The sequence below is a fragment of the Jaculus jaculus genome, chromosome 5 (assembly GCF_020740685.1).
Source record: "Jaculus jaculus isolate mJacJac1 chromosome 5, mJacJac1.mat.Y.cur, whole genome shotgun sequence".
Lineage (NCBI taxonomy): Eukaryota > Metazoa > Chordata > Mammalia > Rodentia > Dipodidae > Jaculus > Jaculus jaculus.
Window position 1 is genome coordinate 10513794 of NC_059106.1, and position 20366 is coordinate 10534159.

Below are 20366 nucleotides of genomic sequence, written 5' to 3' on the forward strand. Positions count from 1 at the left end.
TCTGGGGACAGGAGCTGGGCACCTCCACTATCTGCATATACGCTCATCTTCCTTTAATCCTCCCTTCTTCCTTCCTACCCTCTGTGCACTCCCAGTCCCCTGACTCACTGACACCTGCCCAGCCCCTGGGAGCCTGTAGCATCCAGGGCAGGACGGAGTACTTCATTCAGACTTGAGATGTGGGCTGGAAACAAGAGCTAATAAAAGTTCAGAAAAGCCACATCTCTCTCATTAAGCCTCGGTGACTGCCTCTGTACAAGGGAAAAATCACAGCAGCCTTACAAAACTCCCTTGCAGGGCAGGAATGACCAGGACAAGCGGGAGAACTCACACACAAATGGCTGGGACCTGCCTTGAGGAATCTTTACCCTGGCTCTGCCAAGTGGATTGGTCTCTTTGGCTCTTATTATTTAAAACTTTGTTTTTAGACTTATTTATTATTTACTTATTTGAGAGGAGAGAGACACACAGGGAAAGAGAAATAGACATACGGGTAGAAAGAGAGAATGGGCACACCAGGGCCTCCAGCCACTGCAGATGAACTGGGGAATCAAACCTGGGTCCTTAGGCTTTTCAGGCAAGTGTCATAACTGCTAAGCCATCCCTCCAGCCCTACCTAGAATTTTTTTTCCCCTATGTAGGGTCTCAATCTAGCTCAGGCTAACCTGGAACTCACTATGTAGTCTCAGGGTATCCTCGAACTCATGGTGATCCTCCTACCTCTGCCTCCCAAGTGCTAGGATTAAAGGCGTCTGCCACCATGCCTAGCTAACTGGAATTTTTTTTTAATGGAAAACAGACCCATGATTCAAATCAGCAAATCCAATGGTCAGCTGCATGCCTTGCCTATTACACATCTACACAGGCTGATCCCTCTGCAGGCAGCTCTGACCAGAGCAGGGAGTTAGGACCACATCCTCGGATGCCATACAGAACAAGAATCATGGGCTGAGGAGAAGGCATGGTGTTTAAAGGTGCTTGCTTGCAAAACGGGAATCATTACTACGTCGAGACACTAAAGATAAAAGTTAAAGCCACAGTCACCACGTAACCGCCACATCAAAGGCAGCGGCAGCATCCTAACAGTCACCACGTAACCGCCACATCGAGGGCAGCGGCAACACCCTAACATACTTTGCAACCCTCACAACCATGTAATTAACATCATAACCTGTACACTGGAAATGTGGTTTTCAAAAGTCTATTTCCAGTAGAAATTACAATCAATAATAGGCTGCAGGGTGACAACTCACACCTCATCTACCTCCAGTCCTCTTATTACTGAGCCCACACCAGGGCTTTCAAGCAAACTGCACCAGGGCTGGCGGTCATCAGAACATGGAAGACTGACTGAGGAAGGACAGACTGTGGCGGGAGGAGAACGAGCACGCCAGCTCCCCAGAACCTCGGACCTGTGGTCACAGCATCAGCAGCTTCACTGGACGTGTAAAGCTCTGATCTGTCCACCAGAACTCTCGCCCCTCACAGCTGCACCCCAGAGTTCAGCTGTGGCCACTTCCTGGGACGTGGGAACAAAATGGGAGCCGTGCAAGGCTGCTTAGAAGAGTAACAGCAAAAACTGGCAGGCGCTTGGGGCAATTCTACTTAGCGCAACCAAAGCCACGACAAAGGTCACGTTCAAACCCTCGCCTCTCAGTCATTTCCTTACCAGCTACATGGGCCACATGCCAATGACATGGCAGAATGCTAAATGCAAGGGGTATGCAGTGAGACAGCTGCCCACAGGATGCCGCCCCTCTACTGATGGGACTCAGCGGCAAGACACAAAAAGACACAAATGTGTCATGCGAGGTGCACGCTGGAAATTCAAACTGCAAGGAGAGTGGCCCTGGCCTTGGGGGTGGTGCTTAGCTGAACGTGGCAAGAGACGGTGAGGGGTGGCCATCCTCTTCTCCACCCACCCTCAAGCCTCCTGCTCCCTGAGGACCAGCGCGTTGGGCCTCTTCTCCTTCCTGTGACCAGACACCTGACAAAACAGTTTGAGAGAAAACATTTATTTTAGCTCACAACTTCAGGGCGAGCATCCACCATGGCAGTGGGAACGTGAAGCAGTTTGCTCACATCTCAGCAGACCAGGAAAGAATCAGACTAGGAAGTGGGGCTGGGCCTCAGCCCGGAACGCCCATCCCTCCAGTAACCCACTTCCCCATGGAGGCCCTACCTCCTCAATGTCCCCCAAGTTCCACAGCAGTACCACCATTAGCAGGGGAGCAAGTGTTCAAACATGTGCACCTCCGGGAACACCTCACACTTGACCCCGACAGCTGGGAAGCTCAGGGCGACCTCGCAGCAGGAGTGGCCAATGCCACAGTCCACTCCACTCACAGACAGCACAGCACCACGACGCTGCGCACTGAACTTGGTTCTCTTAGATGCTTCTGGACGAGTGCGTGTGCAGGCATGTGCTTGTGCCACAGCCCAGGAAAAGGGTGCCATGAAGGTGTACAGCTTGCTCCAAGCACAGCTTAACTGGGAACATTCTAAGGAGGTCGGCACCCCATCTATCACCAAAGGAAACCCCAACCAAGGCACTGTACTTCCAGAAAAACAGGCAACTGGAGGAAAGTCCCCAGGACAGTATACACTGTGAACACAGAGCTCATTGGGGTGAGCTAGCCCTGGAACCCCAGAAACCTGTTCCCACAGCACAGCCCAGCACTCCACCAGGGAGGACGGAAGAACGGAGGACTCGGAATGGGGCCACATATTTCAATGGTGGCAAATGAGCCTCCAGGATATGAGAGAAAACACTTCCACTTTTAAGGGTATCCTTTATGAAATATTTATTTGCTGATGTTTAATAATGCCCAGCATACTCAGCATGGTAAACCTATGCACACACGTACATGTCTAATACCTATGACATATGTGACCACACACATGCATGCACCCACATGCATACACAGAGAAGGGGATGTACATGTATATTCACACATGTGTGGACAGTGAGAGAGGTGACTATGTACAGTGAAAGGAACTTCCAAACCATTCTACAAAGCAACCATTGTTCTTTGGATTAAGGCATTAAACACTCAAAATGGTAGCATTTCCTTTGGATGAAGGATCAAAACTGTAATTCCTAAAATCCCTTGTTAGAAATTTCAACACACAGAGCAATAGCCCAGGGCTATTCCGGGACCACATGTATCCCACTGTTCCACAGGAACCAAACTCAAAAACGCCCCAGAGCACAGTGAAGGCAGACATTGTGCTGGCGACACAGGGCTCAGAACTCTGTGAAAACTCCACACAATAGATCACCCAGAATACTTAATGCATTACTTGCCCCACAGTTCTTACTTTCCATGGTCACAATTCCAAACACTGGCTCTTTGCTCTAGTTCTTCTAACTTAAGAGTAGCCAGGCATGGCGATGCGTACATTTGGGAGGGAAAGGCAGAAGGGTCACAAATTCAAGACCGGCTTGAGACGTACAGGGAGATACACCTCATCTTAGGAAAAGAAAATTAAAACAGAAAAGAATAACTGAATACAAGCTATGGTGATGGCTAAACCTGATTATCAACTTTCCCGGACTTAGAATTACCCAGGAGACTGGTTAAGGCACACCTCTTGGGCATGTCTCGGAGGGTGTTTCCAGGGAGAAGGGAAGACCCACCCTGAGTGTGGGTGGCACCTGCCCATGGGGCACAAGGGGTAAAGAAGAAAGTGAGCTGAGCACCAGCATTCCCTCCCCGGTTTCTTGGCCCAGTGGCGTGAGCTGCTTGGTTCCACGCCTTCCCAGTCATGATGGTCTGATGGCCCCAAGCCCATGAGCAGAAGTCCCTCCTTCATTTGTCTCTGTCAGGTATCTTGACCACAGCAGTGAGAAGCTAGCTAATGTCTCCTATCTTAAAAATACTTTTTATTTACTTGTTTGACAGAGAAAAGGGGGGGATGAACAGGCGCACCAGGGCCTCCAGCCACTGCAAAAGAACTCTTAGCTGCGTGCCTCCCCACCTGCCTTGTTCATCTGGCTAACGTGGGCCCTGAGGAATTGAACCTGGGTCCTCTGGCTTTGCAGGCAAGCGCCTTAACCACTAAGCCATCTGTCCAGCCCTTTTTTTAAAAAAAAATATTTTTATTTATTATGTCTCCTATTTTAGACTGCGGATTTCTTGACCAGCACAACTATGGGGGAGAAGCATGGAGTGGTGAAATGGGCAAAGCTCAAGATGGCCTGTAGCTGAAGGATATGTGTCAATGAGAAACACGCGGGCACTGCCACAGTTGATGACGACTGTCAACATGACAGGACAGAGAGTCACCGAGGAGACACGCCTCTGGGCATGCCTGTGAGAGGAGTTCTAGGGTAGGTTAACTCAGATGGGAAATCCCACTCTAATGGCTCCATCCCTTGAGAAAGCAAGCTGAGCATTAGCATGAACTCCCTCTGCTTCCTTACTGCAGACACAACGTGACCAGCTGCCTCACCTTCCTGCCTCCATGACTCCCCACCACGATGGACAGTACCCTCAAACTGTGCTCCAAACAAACCTTCCCTTCCTTCCTCCCTCCTCCCCTTGCTCCCTCCATGCCGTCCTTACTTCTGTGGCTTTGGCAGGTATCTTGTCACAGCGAGAAAAGTAATACCTGCACCAACTTAATTAAAACACCAGGAAAATGTGGCTCTCACCCACATCTGAAAGCAGATGTAAACAAAACCATGCAAAACTGAAAAGTGAGCTCAAGAAAGGTCATCATTATTCTGTCTGTCTGTTTTTTCCCCCCACATATGCAGTGGCCAGGACTTCAAAAGCCACCGGGTCAGCTAGCTTCTCAGACATTTGGCCAATCATGAAACTTGTACTTCCCATCACTACACACATGCTACATAGAGTTGAACTCACAGGGACACACTGCAAATGGACTCACTTCTGACCTAGAATAACTTGATCAGTGGAACTCGAAAAGCAGGTTAGATGGGCTCTTTCACAAGCCCCAGGCTAGTTTTAGGGGACTAAGTCACTCATGCTGGCTCTTATCTGTGAGCAAGAATACAGCTCCTTACACCACGAGGCCAGAGCTGTATTAGTTACTTTTCTCAATGCTATGACAAAATATCTTGGGCTTCCACCTTGAGGACACAGTCCATCGCCAGAGGGAAGCCATGGCTGCAGAGGCCGAGGCAGCATGTTACACTGCATTGAGCCAGGATGGAGGAAAGGGTGAATGCTGGTTCTCAGGTCACTTTATTCACCCCAGGTCCCCAGTCCATGGGATGGTGCTGGACAGTTAGCATGGGTCTTCCCAGTTCAGCCAACCTAGTCTCGATGATCCCTCACAGACATACCCGCAGGCTTTGTCTCCCAGAAGCCACTCTGGCTAAAGGGTCACCAAGCAGGTGCACAGGGTTGACCCATTCCGTGGGCAGTGCAGGTAAAGCGCCAGACTGACCTCAAGTGCGAACTCCTTTGAGGAGATGGACAAAAGTGCCAAGAGAACCAAATTTCAGAGGCTGCCCAGGAGCAAGGAGGACACAGCCCTCCTTGCCCAGCCCCATGTTGCAATGGTGGGGAGTATCAGGGAGACCAGCGCCGAAGCTCACCACAACAAGAAAAGGAAAAAGGCCAGGGCTTGGCACTGGACAAGTCATGTCTACCACAGCCACAGGGTTTGAGTGACAGCTGTTCTCACACCAGCCAGAGAACCTCCTCTGTGGAGATGATGGCAGAGTCTGAGACTCAAAGGTCATCAAAAGTAAGGTGTCAAGAGCTTATGTTAGATGAAATAGCCAGTGCACCCACAAGGCTCAGGGAACCCAGAGGAGAGAGAATGGATGAAAGGTAAGAGTCACAGGGCGGAAAGGAGCATTATGGGGCACTGGCCTCCTGACATGAACCAATGGGTACATTCATGACCCCACAGCAGTTCCCAGCATCCCCCAAAATGCCTGCACGGTCTTGAGCCCATCAACTTTGTGACATGGAAGACAGAGGACAAACGAATGAGACAGCAAAATAGAAAGAGGACTCCCTAGAAAGAAAAGGGCCCTCAGTGAATAAGGGGTGAGGAGATAGAAGAGGAAGGGGGGCGTGGAACACGATCAAATTCTGGTCTGTTCACTCATTAAAGTTCTCAATAAAAAGTGAAAAATGAAAAAAGAATCAAATTCTGGGCTGGAGGGATGGGCTTACAGGTTAAGACATTTGCCTGCAAAGCCCAAGGACCCAGGTTCAATTCCCCAGGACCCATGTAAGCCAGATGCACAATGGGGACACATGCATCTGGAATTTGTTTGCAGTGGCTGGAGGCCTGGCACACCCATTTTCCCTCTCTCTCTCTCTCTCTCTTTCCCTCCCTCCCTCCCTCTTTCTCTATCAAGTGAATAAATAAAAATAAAAAAAAAAAGAATCAACTTCCAAAGAGCCTCGTGGGAAGAAGTAGCAACACTGAATTGCACAGTGGCAGCAGTAGGTCACACCACCGAGGAGACAGACAGACGCGGGGTGAGGGCTCCGCGGTCGCAGGAACCCTCTGAGGCAGCAGCAGCAGGACCGTGAACACCGTCACAGCCAGCAGGACAGGAGGCCTTGAAAGGCGTCCCCGCTCCACTCCGGCCTTACGTAGCAAGCAGGGGAGTTCTGGGTTCTGCAGCCCACTTGAAAAGCCTATTCCAAAGCTGAAATGCCATTCCAGAGAGATCTGTTCTGAAGCCTATGGAGGGAGTCAAGTTCCAATGAAGCAGTATCTTGAGAATTCACTCCACAGCTGCAGAAACGGTCGAGGGCCTGGTGGTGGTAGGACAGGCTACCACCACCAAAAGGGTCCTACGTTCAAGACCACCTATGCCTACACGGTGAGTTCCATGTTAACCTAGGCAACTCACTCTTGTCTCGAAATGTAAAGTAAAAAGCAGGGCTGGAGAGATGGTTCAGCTGCTAAGGCACTCACCTGCAAAGCCTAACAGCCTCTGGTCCATTCCTCAGAACCCACATGAGACGCGCAGTGGTGCATGAGTCTGTAGTTCATTTACAGAGGCAGGAGGCCCTGCAGCACCCAATCTCCCTCTCTCTCTATCATCAATAAATATTTTTTAAATATTTTACTTTTATTTCTATTTATTTATTTGAGAGAATGAATGGGTACACCAGAACCTACTCCAGATGCAGGCGCCACCATCTACATCTGCCTTACATGGGTACTGGGGAATCAAACCTGGGTCCTTAGGCTTCATAGGCAATCGCCTTAACCAGTAAGCCATCTCTCCAGCCCAATTTAAAAAGGGGGGAAAAAAGTAAGAAGAAAGCTGGCATACATAAATCTCAGTACAGAAAGGAGGGAGGGAGGGAAGTTCCTTATACTGAAAACCATTAGAAAGCCACAAGCCACCCCCACCACTAGCCCTGCAGCAATCCCATGGGAAGATCCCCTACAGAAATCCCAGGCAGGAACCCAGGCAGCAGAAGAGTGGCTGAGCAGGGCCATGCGTGGTTTCCAAATCCCAGGTCCTGGCGCTATTTCTACTGCCCCATGCAAAAGGACAAAGGGTCTCTGAGTTGAGTGGGTACCCAGGCATGTGTCAGATCAAGAAATATCCTGTCCAGACAGAAGGCAGCTTCCTTCAGTCTCACAGAGCAAACACACACACACACACACACACACACACACACACACACACACACACCCTCTTTTTCTGATGCTTTGGTTGCTGTTATTGGGGTTTAGGTGTTGTTTTATTTTTATGCAAGGCCTTAACTCTGCTGCCCAGGCTGTCCTTGAAATCACAGCAATCCTCCTGCATCAAGCTCCCAAGAGCTGAGATTAGAGTTAAATCATCACACTCAACTGGCACTATCGCCCAAACTGTTACCTTGATTACATGCACAGATAATAAATTAATAATGGCTATTACTGGGCTGGGGAAATGGCTCAGCAATTAAAGGCACTTGCTCGCAAAGCCTAACGGCTCAAGTTCAACTCCCCAATACCCACATAAGGCCAGATGCATGTGTGCCTGAAGTTTGTCTGCAGAGGCTATTATTATATTATATTATTACTTTACTTAATGTCTGTGTATATATACATGATAGATTTATGTAGCCACATTAAATGCCTATAAATCTAACCATTCCTAAAATTTACTTTTTAAAAATATTTTATTTTTATTTATTTGACACAAAAAGAGGAAGAAAGAGAGAGAATGGGTGCGCCAGGGCCTCCAGCCACTGTAAAGGAACTCAAGACGCATGCACCGCCTTATGCAGCTGGCTAACGTGGGTCCTGGGGAATCGAACCAAGGTCCTTTGGCTTTGCAGGCAAACACCTTAACTGCTAACCCATCCCTCCAGCCCTGCTTTTCTTGTTTTGGGGACAGACTCTCATGTAGCCTAGGATGACCGTGAATTCTCCTGCTTCCACTCCTCAAGTGCTGGAACCACAGACATGTGCTACGTTTAATCTTATAATAGGACAGAAACAAAGTTTTTAAACACAAAGCAGTCAACACTTTTAAGGTCCTTTGTGACCCAGAGGTGCTACCTACACTTACCTTCAGCTTACTCGTACCCTCTTCCCTCCCTCGCTCAGGGTTCTGGGCAATACTGCTCAGGAAGTGTCTCAGAGCAGGCTTCACACTAACAAGGAGGCCTCTCCAGAAAGCAGAGCCCTCCCCGGTCAGATCTGCCCCTCCCCCCCCCCCAGCTGCTCTTGGGAAAAAGTTTATGAGTCAGGTTGAGAAAAGATCAAAACAATTTACCCTTGAAGTTGAAAGGCATTCAAATTCCTAACACACTATTACCTCTCCTTAAAAGGGTCACAGCTAAATGCAACTGGCACCAAAAAGCAATTTTTGAGTCACTGGTTTCAAGGTAAACCAAGCAGCTATAAACTCTTACAATGGCTCATTGTACATAAACGTACAATACATCAAGTCCAAGAGAAGGCACAATCATGTGAAGTATAAACTATCTCACTCAAACAGACGTGTTCATTGCTCTAATACGTGTTTTGCCAAGGGTGGGAGTTCAAGGTAAGGTCTCACTCTAGCCCAGGCTGACCTTGAACTCACAGTGGTTGTCGTCTGCCTCAGCCCCGAGTGCTGGGACTGAAATATGTACCATGGCACATTTGGTGCAGCCGCCTTATCCACACTCCTGTGACCACCAACAGGGCACAGAAACTGCTCCTCTCCACTCACTGTGACGTAACGGGAAAGAACGCATCAGCAGAAGCAGAAAATATGTACTAGGGAAATGGCTCAGGGGGTAAAGTACATGCCACACGATCATGAGGACCTCAGTTCAGATCCGCAGCACACATGTAAAGCCAGACGTGATGGGAAACACCTATAATCCCAGTGAGGGGAGGCGGAAAAAGGAGCCTTAAGGCTTGCTGACTACCTAGTCTAAATTGTGTACTCTAGATTCAGTGAGAGAGACTAACTCAAAAAATAAAGGGGGGTGGGTGGAGAGAGGGCTTAGCAGTTAAGGCATTTGCCTGCAAAGCCAAAGGACCCAGGTTCAATTCCCCAGGACCCACGTAAGCCAAGTGCACAAAGGGGTGCATGCATCTGGAGTTCATTTGCAGTGGCTGGAGGCCCTAGTGCACCCATTTTCTCTGTCTTTCTGCTTCTCTCAAATGAATGAATAAATAAAGTTAAAAAATCTTTTTTAGGGCTGGAGAGATGGCTTAGCGGTTAAGCACTTGCCCGTGAAGCCTAAGAACCCCGGTTCAAGGCTCGGTTCCCCAGGTCCCCCGTTAGCCAGATGCACAAGGGGGCGCACGCGTCTGGAGTTCGTTTGCAGAGGCTGGAAGCCCTGGCGCGCCCATTCTCTCTCTCTCCCTCTATCTGTCTTTCTCTCTGTGTCTGTCGCTCTCAAATAAATAAATAAAATTTTTTAAAAAAATCTTTTTTAAAAAGCTGAAAGAGAAGCCAGGCATGGTGGCACACACCTTTAATCCCAGCACACGGGAGGCAGAGGTAGAAGAAGCGCCATTAGTTCAAGGCCACTCTGAGACTACATAGTGAATTCCAGGTCAGCCTGAGGTACAGTGAGACCTTACCTCAAAAAACAAAAAAGCTGAAAGTGATCTTGGAAAAACAAACAATGTTTACCTCTAACTTCCACACACACGTGCATGGCATACACACACACACACACACACAGAGAGAGAGAGAGAGAGAGAGAGAGAGAGAGAAAATGTTCTTTTGGGCTCTGTTTCATATTTCATTCCAGTTCAAACCAGAAGAGAGATGTGACTCTCCAGTGAACAGTAACAGTCTAAACTGTCTTCGAATTCAGCATGTCTTTGTAGACTCTGTAATCCTAAACCACCACCACAAAAGATCAGAAGTTCAAAGAGTCAATGCTTCCTTAATCTCAGAAAAGCCAGGCATCTGCCAATTACAGCTGGGGGAAAGGGTAAAAGGCTGTGTCCATGAAAACGCACCGGTCTGTGCAAACGGTCCGGTGAACTATTTGGTTGTAGTAGCTGGTTCTGACAGCCGTAGCTGGCACTCTTAAAACCAGTTTCAATTGGCAAGCAATCACCCTTTTAGGGTAGAATATGAACACTTCCTTCCTTTCAGAAACAGATTTTCAACAAAGTGTGTAACCAAGCATCCCTTTCGTCTCAGGTGAAAGAGGTGCCCACCGGTGAAGATCCGCCGACTAAGCCCGGGAGCGAGGAACCGTTCAATGCATCACTCCAGTCTAAGTGTGTGTGTGGGCGGGGGGAGTGGGGGGAGGAACCTGCCTTACAAATGTGAATTTCTAAAATAAACATCAAATCATGATCTGGAAATTCTCCTATTAGACTAAAAGCTACAGCCTGCAAAATGAAAGCTCTTTACAAAAACCTAGCATTTTTCAGACATTAAAATGATGTTGTGAACAGCATACACTTAAGCTGGGAAGCTGGGGGGGTGGGGCTCTACCCCATACCTGCATGGGATCCTATGCTGCTCTCTCTGCCGTCTGTGAGGGTTCTAATCTAAGTTCACCTCACCCCATCTATAGGTAGCACAGGGTACTGAGAGAAGCAGTCTCCCTTTCATGACATTCCCGCTTCCCAGATGTCTGCCCGGTTGTTTCTCTTTTCTCCTTCAGCTATTTATGAATCCACTCTAATTTAGAACACTCAGATTTAGCATGTCGTATTTTAAGCTGAGCAAGACACACGAGAAGTGACAACTACAATGATAAGTTCGAGACATTTCTCCAACTCATAAACGTTTGCTTACCTGGGCAGGATTTAGACTGCTATCATGCCTTGTTGTAGAGTAAAAGTATTGAATACAAAAGGGGTGTGGTGGTGCACACCTGTGTCCCAGCTACTCAGAAGGCTGAGGCAGAAGGATTACAAATTCAAAGCCTGTTTAGGCTACATTGCAAGTTCAAGGCCAGTGCCAGCAACTTAGACCGTTTCAAAATCATCATCATCGTTACAATAAGAATGGTGATGATAAATTGGGCTGGGGATGTAGCTCAGTGGACTGCTTGGCCAGCATACCCAAGGCTCTGAGTTTAATCCCCAGGACCACATATAAATAAATAAATGATATTCAAGGTAACCCGGAATCTGGCATCTGCTGCAGTTAAGGACAGGCAGTTGAACTCACTATTAAAGGGCTATACTTACAAAAGAACCAAATATCACCTGGGAAGAAGGAAATGAGGAGGTAGGTGCCCGACACAACCCCTCAGTGTGACTCATGCGCGTGCACGCACGCGCGCACGCACACACACACACACACGCACACACACGCACACACTCCAATGACAGCTTTCCCCAAATGCAGTTTGTCAGCCTTCAGGAACAAGCAATACTGTGTAGGATCAAAACTCAAGACAGACTCATCTGGTCACCAATGATCACATCACTCTTCTGTCACTCCGAATTACAAAACCCGGCAGGAAAAGCGGTACAAGTGACAACACTATCTAAACACCATCACAAACATCAACCAAAATATTCTTAAATACATGACTATATGGCATCACCTTCAAGGGCCAGAAATCAAAGCTCACTTTTCCGTATCTGCCAAAATATTGAACGGTATAAGTCTTACAGGGAAGTGCTGTATTTCAAACAAAGCCACAGTTTCGGAGATTTTCTTCTTTCCATTACTATTGATAAGACGATATTTAGAAAAAGAATCGCAAGCTAGATTGCAGACGCAGGCGACTCAAGCCAGCAGCGTATTAGATGCCTGTCATAAGAAAGCCATCTAGTGTTAAAGTTTAGAAGTGAAAACTGCAGACAAAAGAAAAATTTGTGAGACTATTTTGAACTTACTGAGCAAACCATGAAAATCACGACGATTCTGGGTTTGGGTGATTTGGGTTTTGGTATGGTTTTCTTTTTGTCCCCCCTCCCTTTTTTGTCCTTCTTTCTTTCTTAAAGCCGTCCTGCTCAAAACCAAGTGAAACTCTAAGCAAAATCTAAAATGTATACAATTCTGTTTTGACCAAAATCAAGTGTTGGCGAGCCCAATTTCGGGTCAGAGCACCTGATGCGCCCCGTACAAGGGTTTGGAGTCCGCTTGAGCTGAGTTAATTTAGCCGAACAGGTTAATGACGAATGCCCCCAGAGGGGTAATGCCAAGTTGTGCTGGACCGTCGCTCTTGAGTGATGAGACAAAATTGATTCTCTGGGTTTGCTGAGAGAGAGGCTGAAATTAATCTGCCGGCGCTGGGGGAGGGGGTGCAATAATCCCAGACCTGGCCACGGACCCTGGGAGATGCTGGCCCCGGCGCGGCAGCGAGCGCAGCGGGCGGACTCCGCGGAGAGGTCGCGGGCGGGCGCGTACAAAGGAGCCCGGCGCGCCCCTCGGGGACCCGGCCCCGCAAGTGGGGCGCGTCCCCCCGCCCGGCGCCAAGGAGCTGCGCCCCGCGCCAGCCTCCCCTGCCAGGCCGCGGGTCACACGGAGTTCTGGGCGTCCGTCCCGGTGCCCGTGTCCCCACGGCTGGGACAAGCCCCGGAGACCATCGGGAACTTGGGGACGAGTGAGCGCCTCGGCTCGCACCGGCGCACGGAGCGCAGCGCGTCGGCGGCCGCCCCCCGCTCCTCCGGGACAGGCTCCCACCCCGCACGCCCCCGACACGCACCTCGGAGCCACGATCCAACCGGACCTGCTACGGCCGGCGCGCGCAGGGCGGTGAGTCCTGGGGCCGCCGCCTCGCCGCCCGCCGCTGCCCCGGGCTGCCCATCGGCGCGGACCCCGCGCGCCGCGCTCGGGCGGAGGCGGCTGGAGCTGTCGCCTGCGCGGGCGGCGGGCGAGGCGCTGCGCTGCGCTGCGTCCTCCGCTGCCCGGCTCGCGTCTGCCGCGCCGGCTCTCGCCGCTGCCCGCCGGCCCCGGCTCCGCCCCCGTGCGCTCCGCCGCCTCCCACTGGACGCTGACCGCCCGGGCCCCGCCCCCGAGCGCTGTGCAGTCTCCTATTGGCTTACCTCCTGGCCCGGACCCGCCCACCCTCCGGGCGCGCGCGCGCGCGCGCCAGCAGAACGCGATTCCCAGGCGGAGGCGGGAGGCCGGAGGGAGGCCTCGGCCTGCGGTCTCCGGGGAGGCCAGGGTCCTCGCCCGGCACCGTGCGCCTTCGGAGGAGCTAGGTCCCCTCCCGAGTCGCGCGATCTCTAGACTTGGGACGGACAGCCCCAGGCAGCTCCGAGCCTGCTCCCAGGAGCCTGGGCCCTGCTCCACTCTCACCCCGGGACACCTAGGGGTCGCTGCGAGCCGAAGACCCCCCCACCCCCACACACACCCCCGCCAGCACTGGCGCTGAGTGCGAAGTCAGGGTGAGAGCCGGATCTCCACGACGGCTGCGGCCACGAGCTGGGAGACGCCAGGCGGGGAGAGCGACGCCCGCGCGCGGCAGGGACCCGGCGGGGCGCGGACCCCGGAGGGATGCTCTGGTCCTCACCTGGCCCCGGAAGACACGCACTTTGTAGGCATGCTCATCTTCTCTGCCCTCCCGGGAAAGGCTGCTCACCTACGAGGAAGCCTAACCTAGAATTACTCGCGGTCGTTGCTTGACGCCGCCAGGGCTGCCGGAGGGCCGAAGGTCTCAGGAAGAGGAAAACCGGTTGACTCCGTCTGGAGCGGTAGGAGGAGAGTCACTACCTGGAGGAGATGAAAATCAGGCTGGTGCAGGTGGTAGGATTTCCCCACGGGCTTCATCTGGTATCCCTGGAGTATCGAGTGGGGTTTGCTTGGGGCTTCCAGCCCCTCCCCTGACGAGATAAGGTTATCTCTCCTTTCCTATCTCAACACTTCCTACTACACACCCTGGTAAAGTTTAAACAAAGCTGCTCCTACCCACGTCCTGGTTCTTTATTTACATAATCCCCTTACGTATCTTTTTATAATGCAGGTGTAATACGTGGGGATCGGCATTGTAAAAAGCACGTCTGGGAACAAGACTCGATAACACTTCCCAGTTCTCCAGGTTTTGAGGTCTTTCCGAAGAACTGTTCCCGCCCCGCCCCCACCCCCACCCTCACTCAAGAGACGTTTGTGGAGATGGTTAAAGGACCTATGCTTCTGTCTTTCCTGGAAGGTCTTTTCCCCAGAAACCCCAGTTTGCTGCTCTGAGGGGAAGACCGTGGAGGTTAAACCCAAGGCAAACACTGAAATCCTGAATGCATGTAGATGCCAATACATGCCTGGGCTCGGTAGGGAAAAAACAAAATAAAACAAACAAACAAAAATCTAGCAAAGCTAGAATATATAAAAGTTACTGAACTGTCAAAGGAAAAACATCAACCATGTGAGCTACCAGGTATCCCTCGCACTTTCCCTGGCTCCCACGCCTCCCCTCCTCCACTCCTCAAAGACTTCCTCCTGGGAATTACGCCACGCTTGAGGGTGTCCAACAAAACGGGCTCCAGGGGGTGATGCCCCACTCCCCTGCCCAGGAACTCAGAAGTAATTCCCGCAGCAGGCCCAGCTACTGTACGAAAAAGGAAAGGGCCAGGGTTCAGAGGCATCCCAGCTACAGTTCCCATTCCGAGGAGCTGAACCTGTTAGCTGACCTTGCCTGCTGCTTTTATCTGTTTACCTTTGAACTTATCCAAAGCGAGTTTTATTCCCTTAACAAATGCTACACCAAGACTCGTCCTGCCCTAGGAGCATGCGTACACTGTCCTAAACCTCCACGGATGAGTTAAATAAGGCTTTACACTTCCATCTGACTCTGCCTTCCCTTTTCTCCTACAAGCCCCCCCCCCCCAGTTAAAGCTTTTCCTTTATACCTAATGAATATTCATAATTTGCAATAAATAGGTATTGATTGTATACACAGATCAGGGCATAATGTTGGACTCAAAAGACTCAAAAGGATGGTGGTGACAATTCAGGACAGGGAGGTTTGAGCACAGGCCAGTGCTCAGGTACTGGCTGTGACTAACTTCCAGAGAGAAGATTGGGTCCACGGCTGCAAACAAAGTGTGGGCCGGTTGGCAAAAACTTCAAACAAGCAAGGCAAGAACAAGAGAAGGAGGGCTGGGCACGACAGCTCAGTGGTTGCTTAGCATAAGGAAGGCCTTGGTTTAATCCCCAGACACACACGCTTGCACACACGCGTGCGCACACACACACACACACACACACACAGAGGAGAGAAAGGCACACCAATGGCTGGGAACTCCAGTGTTCAAGGGCTGGGGACATTGCACAGGGCCGTGCCCTCTGGCCTGGTGCAGTTTATCTGCTTGTACAGCACACGTTTTTGCTGGGTCCTCTTTGCTGCTTTGGAGGGGACATCCTGACTATGTTGAGCCTATGGGCACACTTCACCTCTCTTCCAGAATGGAACTCTCTCACAGCAGAATGTCTGGGTGTGGTCTACAGACTAAACCAGTGCCAGGTCTTGCTACACTTTTTTTTTTTTTTTAAGTGATTCAGCTGTAGTTCAGAAAACTGGTTCCTGGTCCTGGAGTTGTGATTTACCAATTATTCCTGACCAAAACAAAGCCTGTCTTCCCTTCAAGTGGCAACAGAAAGAGAAATGTCTCGTGTGATTGTGCATTAAATACCGTTACATAGCATAATGCATGTACTATCCTGGGAGCCCAACAATGCCACCTGCTCTGCTCTGCTCTGTCCTGCCTGCTCCACTGCACTGCTCTTCACTGCACTTCACTGCTCTGCTCTGTCTGCTCCACTGCACTGCTCTGCTCTGCTCTGTCCTGCCTGCTCCACTGCACTGCACTGCACTGCTCTGCTCTGCTCTGTCCTGCCTGCTCCACTGCACTGCTCTGCTCTGCTCTGTCCTGCCTGCTCCACTGCACTGCTCTGCACTGCACTGCTCTGCTCTGTCCTGCCTGCTCCACTGCACTGCACTGCTCTGTTCTGCTCTGTTCTGCGTTGCACTGCTCTGTTCTGCTCAGCACTGCTCTGTTCTCTGCTCTGCAGTGCTCTGTTCACTGCCCTGCTGTACTGCACTGCTCTGCTCTGCTCTGCTTGGTTCTGCTCTACTGCATTGCTCTGCTCTGCACTGCACTGCTCTGTTCTCTGCTCTATTCTGCACTGCACTGCTCTGCTTTGCTCCTCTTTGCACTGCACTGCTCTGGGAGATGCAGTGAGTAATCGCATTTAAACAAGGAGTAACCATCCTCAGGAGGTGCCAGCCTGGCTGGCATTCTATACAGGAAGCAGTTTGAAGAACAGTGCAAAGACAGGATGTTTAAAATGCCACTATGAATTTAATGTCTCATAGATCTGCACCATGGAGGTCTGGAAAAGAGCATTGGATGTGGAAATGAAGACTCCACTACACGCTAGGGAATACTTGGTTTTCCAACACTCTGGCCAGTAGTGGTTCTTCCCTGTTATCTCAGCACTTGGGAGGCTGAGGCAGGAGGATATCTATAGGTTTGAGGTCAGCCTGGGCTACAGAGTAAGATCCTGTCTCAAAAATAAACAGTCCACTTTCTGGCATTTCACCTTTCCTGAACTTCCAGGTGCCTGCTCTGGGAAGCCCCACTGAGCCCTGCTAGGCTGAGATGAGGGGCACCTCTGCACCCACATGGGCTTCGAATGCCCTCCGCCTTCCACATGGAAGGAGCTCTTTGTATTTTCTCCTCTTTCCTTCTCTTAATCTAATAAAGTCTTTCTAAAAAACAAAAACAATAAAAAAGGTCTAGTTATAGATGCTCTTCAGCAAGACAGCTTTCTCCTGGTCTTAATTATGTGTGTTTCATAAAAAACATATCCTACATTTTGGTCCATATGCCCAGCCCCGTGTATCACCAAAAATCTTCTAGGATGGGTAGGTTATTTCTTGTGTGTTCATGTGTGCATGCGTTGCGGGTGTTCCTGTATGTATGTATATGTGTGTATGGGGCTAGTGGACAACCTCAGGTGAAACGTTCCTCACGCACCCCCCACTTTTTCTGAAACAGGTTCTGTCACCAGCCTAGAACTCACCAACAACTCCAGCCCTGGGGCTTCTCCTCCCCCTGCCTCCCCAGTGCTGGGATGACAAGAGCACCCCACTGCCATGTCTGGCTTTTTTTTAGTGAGTTCTGGGGCTCAAGCTCAAGTCCTCAAGACAAGGCCTTTACGAGTTGCACTTTCCCCTAAGCCCTGGGGTGGAGTCTTCATTTTCTGGTGATTGCAATTCACGGTCATCACTACTCATGATTCCTACCTTTCACTGTCTCCATTTAGCTCAACCTTCAGCTGAACACGTAGGACCAACTTTACTCCCGTAAACATGTCTTAGGCTCTCTTGCTTCTCCACGGGGAGGGAGGGAGAGAAGCAGGGAGAGCAGAAGCCATCCAAGAATACCTTCACCATTGCCTCACCTCTCAAGCTATAGAGAGCAGGGCTTGTAGAAGCCCATGGACATTTGACTCAGAGGATTGAACCAAGTTTGTAAGCTTATTAGTTTCATAGCTATTCACAAGTTACAGGTTAAATTTTTTTTTAAATTTTTTATTTATTTATTTGAGAGCGACAGACACAGAGAGAAAGACAGATAGAGGGAGAGAGAGAGAATGGGCGCGCCAGGGCTTCCAGCCTCTGCAAATGAACTCCAGACGCATGTGCCCCCTTGAGCATCTGGCTAACGTGGGACCTGGGGAACTGAGCCTCGAACCGGGGTCCTTAGGCTTCACAGGCAGGCGCTTAACCGCTAAGCCATCTCTCCAGCCGGACAAGTTAAATTTTTATTTTTTCCCAAGGCTGGAGAGATGGCTCAGTGGTTAAGGTGCTTGCCTGAAAAATCTAATGACCAAGGTTCAGTTCCTCAGTACCCACATAAAGCCAGATGCACAAAGTGGCACATGTGTCTGGAGTTCATTTGCAGTGGCTGGTGGCCCTGACATGCCCATTCTTTCTGTCTGTCTCTCTTCCTGCTATCTCTCTCTGCTTGTGAGTAAATAAATAAACAAATTTTTAAACAATTCCTTTTCCTCATCTGAAAATGTGAAAATAAACCTCTGAGGGCCATGTGGAGGGTTTTGCAATGCCATTTGGTGCCCTGTGAGTGCAAGAAGCAAAGCGGCCCACCAGCCTTTCTGTTTCCAGTGCCTGGTGCCAGGCAGGGCTTGATCAGTAATTGCTGACTGGATAAGAGAGCGGGCGGTAGATGGATTACGCTGAGAAAAGCAATGCTGTGGTTGTTTTTCCTGTTTTATGCCATAAACGATTTAAAGTTGAGAGAGATCATGCAGTGTTTGGCTTTCTGGGCCTGGGTTACCTCACTTAGTATAATCTTTTCCAGATCTGTCCATTCACCTGCAAATTTCCTTTTTTCTATATAGAACTCCATTGTGTAAATTATATGAATGTACCATGTCTTCATTTATCCACTCGTTAGTTGAAGGACAGCTAGGCTGGTTTCATTCCACTCTTCCTGCCTCCTCTTCCACAACAGTCCCTGAGCCTTGGCAGGTGGGTTATAGGCTGTTGTTGGCTTCTCTGTAGCCTCGGTATTTCTGTTAATGATGTGTTTCAGCTCACCAATTTGTTCTTTTGTTTTTGTTTTGTTTTGTTTGCTATTTTCCTGGATGTAAATGTCTAGCTAGCATTGAAGCAATACTTGTGTCTGCTGCCTCCACAATTTCTTCTGGTCCCTGGTAAAAGTGGTAGAGATGGCATATCTCGTTGAGAGCATTGGGCTGTCTTCTTATATTGATGGATCTTGGCTCTCCCCAGTATTCTCTGCCATCTGTAACATAAAACAGATTCCCTGACCAAGGCTGACAGCAGATTTTATTAAAGGGATATGCCTAGGAGCTTGAGGGACACATTGATGCAACTACCCACTCAACTTGTACAGGGCACACTGGGGGCGTCTCTCTGGGTAATGTGATTTTCTTGACCATGGGGTGCTGACTCAGTTCCCAGTACCGGATATGAGTTCTCTCCTACTGAGTGGGCCTCAAGACATCCACTTCTTATCTCTAATTGGGACACACAGTTCTTTAACTACTGTTTGGTTTTTTTGCATTTATGAAATGTTAACAATAAATAACATTAGATGGATCTATGAGGCGCTGTTATTTTTCACCACTAGATGGCGTCTACAATAGCAACCTTCCACAGCACTGTGCAGCAGCCAAGTGATAATTCCTGAGAAATCAATACAAAAAAGGTTTATAGTCATTTTCATGTCTATAGATTCACTTCTTACATCAGATTTCTTTTTAATGTTGGCTACAAAGCTAGAACTTCCCCGTCTTTTGGCAAACCACTAATGCCTTGTATAACAGCATTGAAAGTTGCCAATTAAACTCTAAGCACTATGGATGTGCCAGACTTTCACTGAACCTGGTCATGACTACTGAGTCTAAAATGAGAAGAACAAAATTCCTGGAGAAAAATTTTGGGAAAAGTTGAAATCAGGGCCTGGGGAGATTCCTCAACAGTTAAGGCACTTGTCTGCAAAGCCTAACAACCAGGGTTTGATTCCCCATTTATCCACATAAAGCCAGATGTGCAGCAGCTTGGGGCCCTCGTGTACCCATTCTCCCTCTTTCTTTCTCCCTCTACTTGTAAAAATAAATAAATAGAGCTATTTTTAAAATATTTTTATGTATTTATTTGAGAGCGACAGACAGAGAAGGAGGCAGAAAGAGAGAGGGAGAGAGAATGAGCATGCCAGGGCCTTCAGCCACTGCAAATGAATTCCAGATGCGTGCGCCCCCTTGTGCATCTGGCTAACGTGGGTCCTGGGGACTCAAGCCTCTAACCGGGGTCCTTAGGCTTCACAGGCTAGCGCTTAACTGCTAAGCCATCTCTCCAGCCTAAAGCTATTTTTTTTAAGTGGAAAGCAATATGGAGAAAATGACAAGCAGTCACATCACTTCGACTGCCTCCGTCACATGCACTTGTGCGTGCCGCAACAAGGGATCTCGTGTTAAATACTTGGGAGAATGTGCCCACTGCCCGTGAGTC

The 20366-nt window shown here is 49.6% G+C and overlaps 2 protein-coding genes across 3 annotated transcripts in view; one reads left to right on the forward strand and one right to left on the reverse strand.

The window, feature by feature from the left end:
• Sipa1l2 (signal induced proliferation associated 1 like 2) overlaps positions 1-13157 on the reverse strand; it is a 183020-nt gene extending 169863 nt beyond the window's left edge. For both annotated transcript variants that reach the window (XM_045149331.1, XM_045149330.1), the window contains exon 1: positions 13074-13157. The gene's annotated coding sequence lies outside the window, so the exon portion shown is untranslated. The remainder of the gene's footprint in view (positions 1-13073) is intronic.
• On the forward strand, positions 12707-13600 carry LOC123460597 (skin secretory protein xP2-like). The gene has a single exon (XM_045148684.1). It carries the CDS (start codon positions 12707-12709, stop codon positions 13598-13600), a length of 894 nt encoding a protein of 297 aa, XP_045004619.1.
• The last annotated feature ends 6766 nt before the right edge of the window (positions 13601-20366 follow it).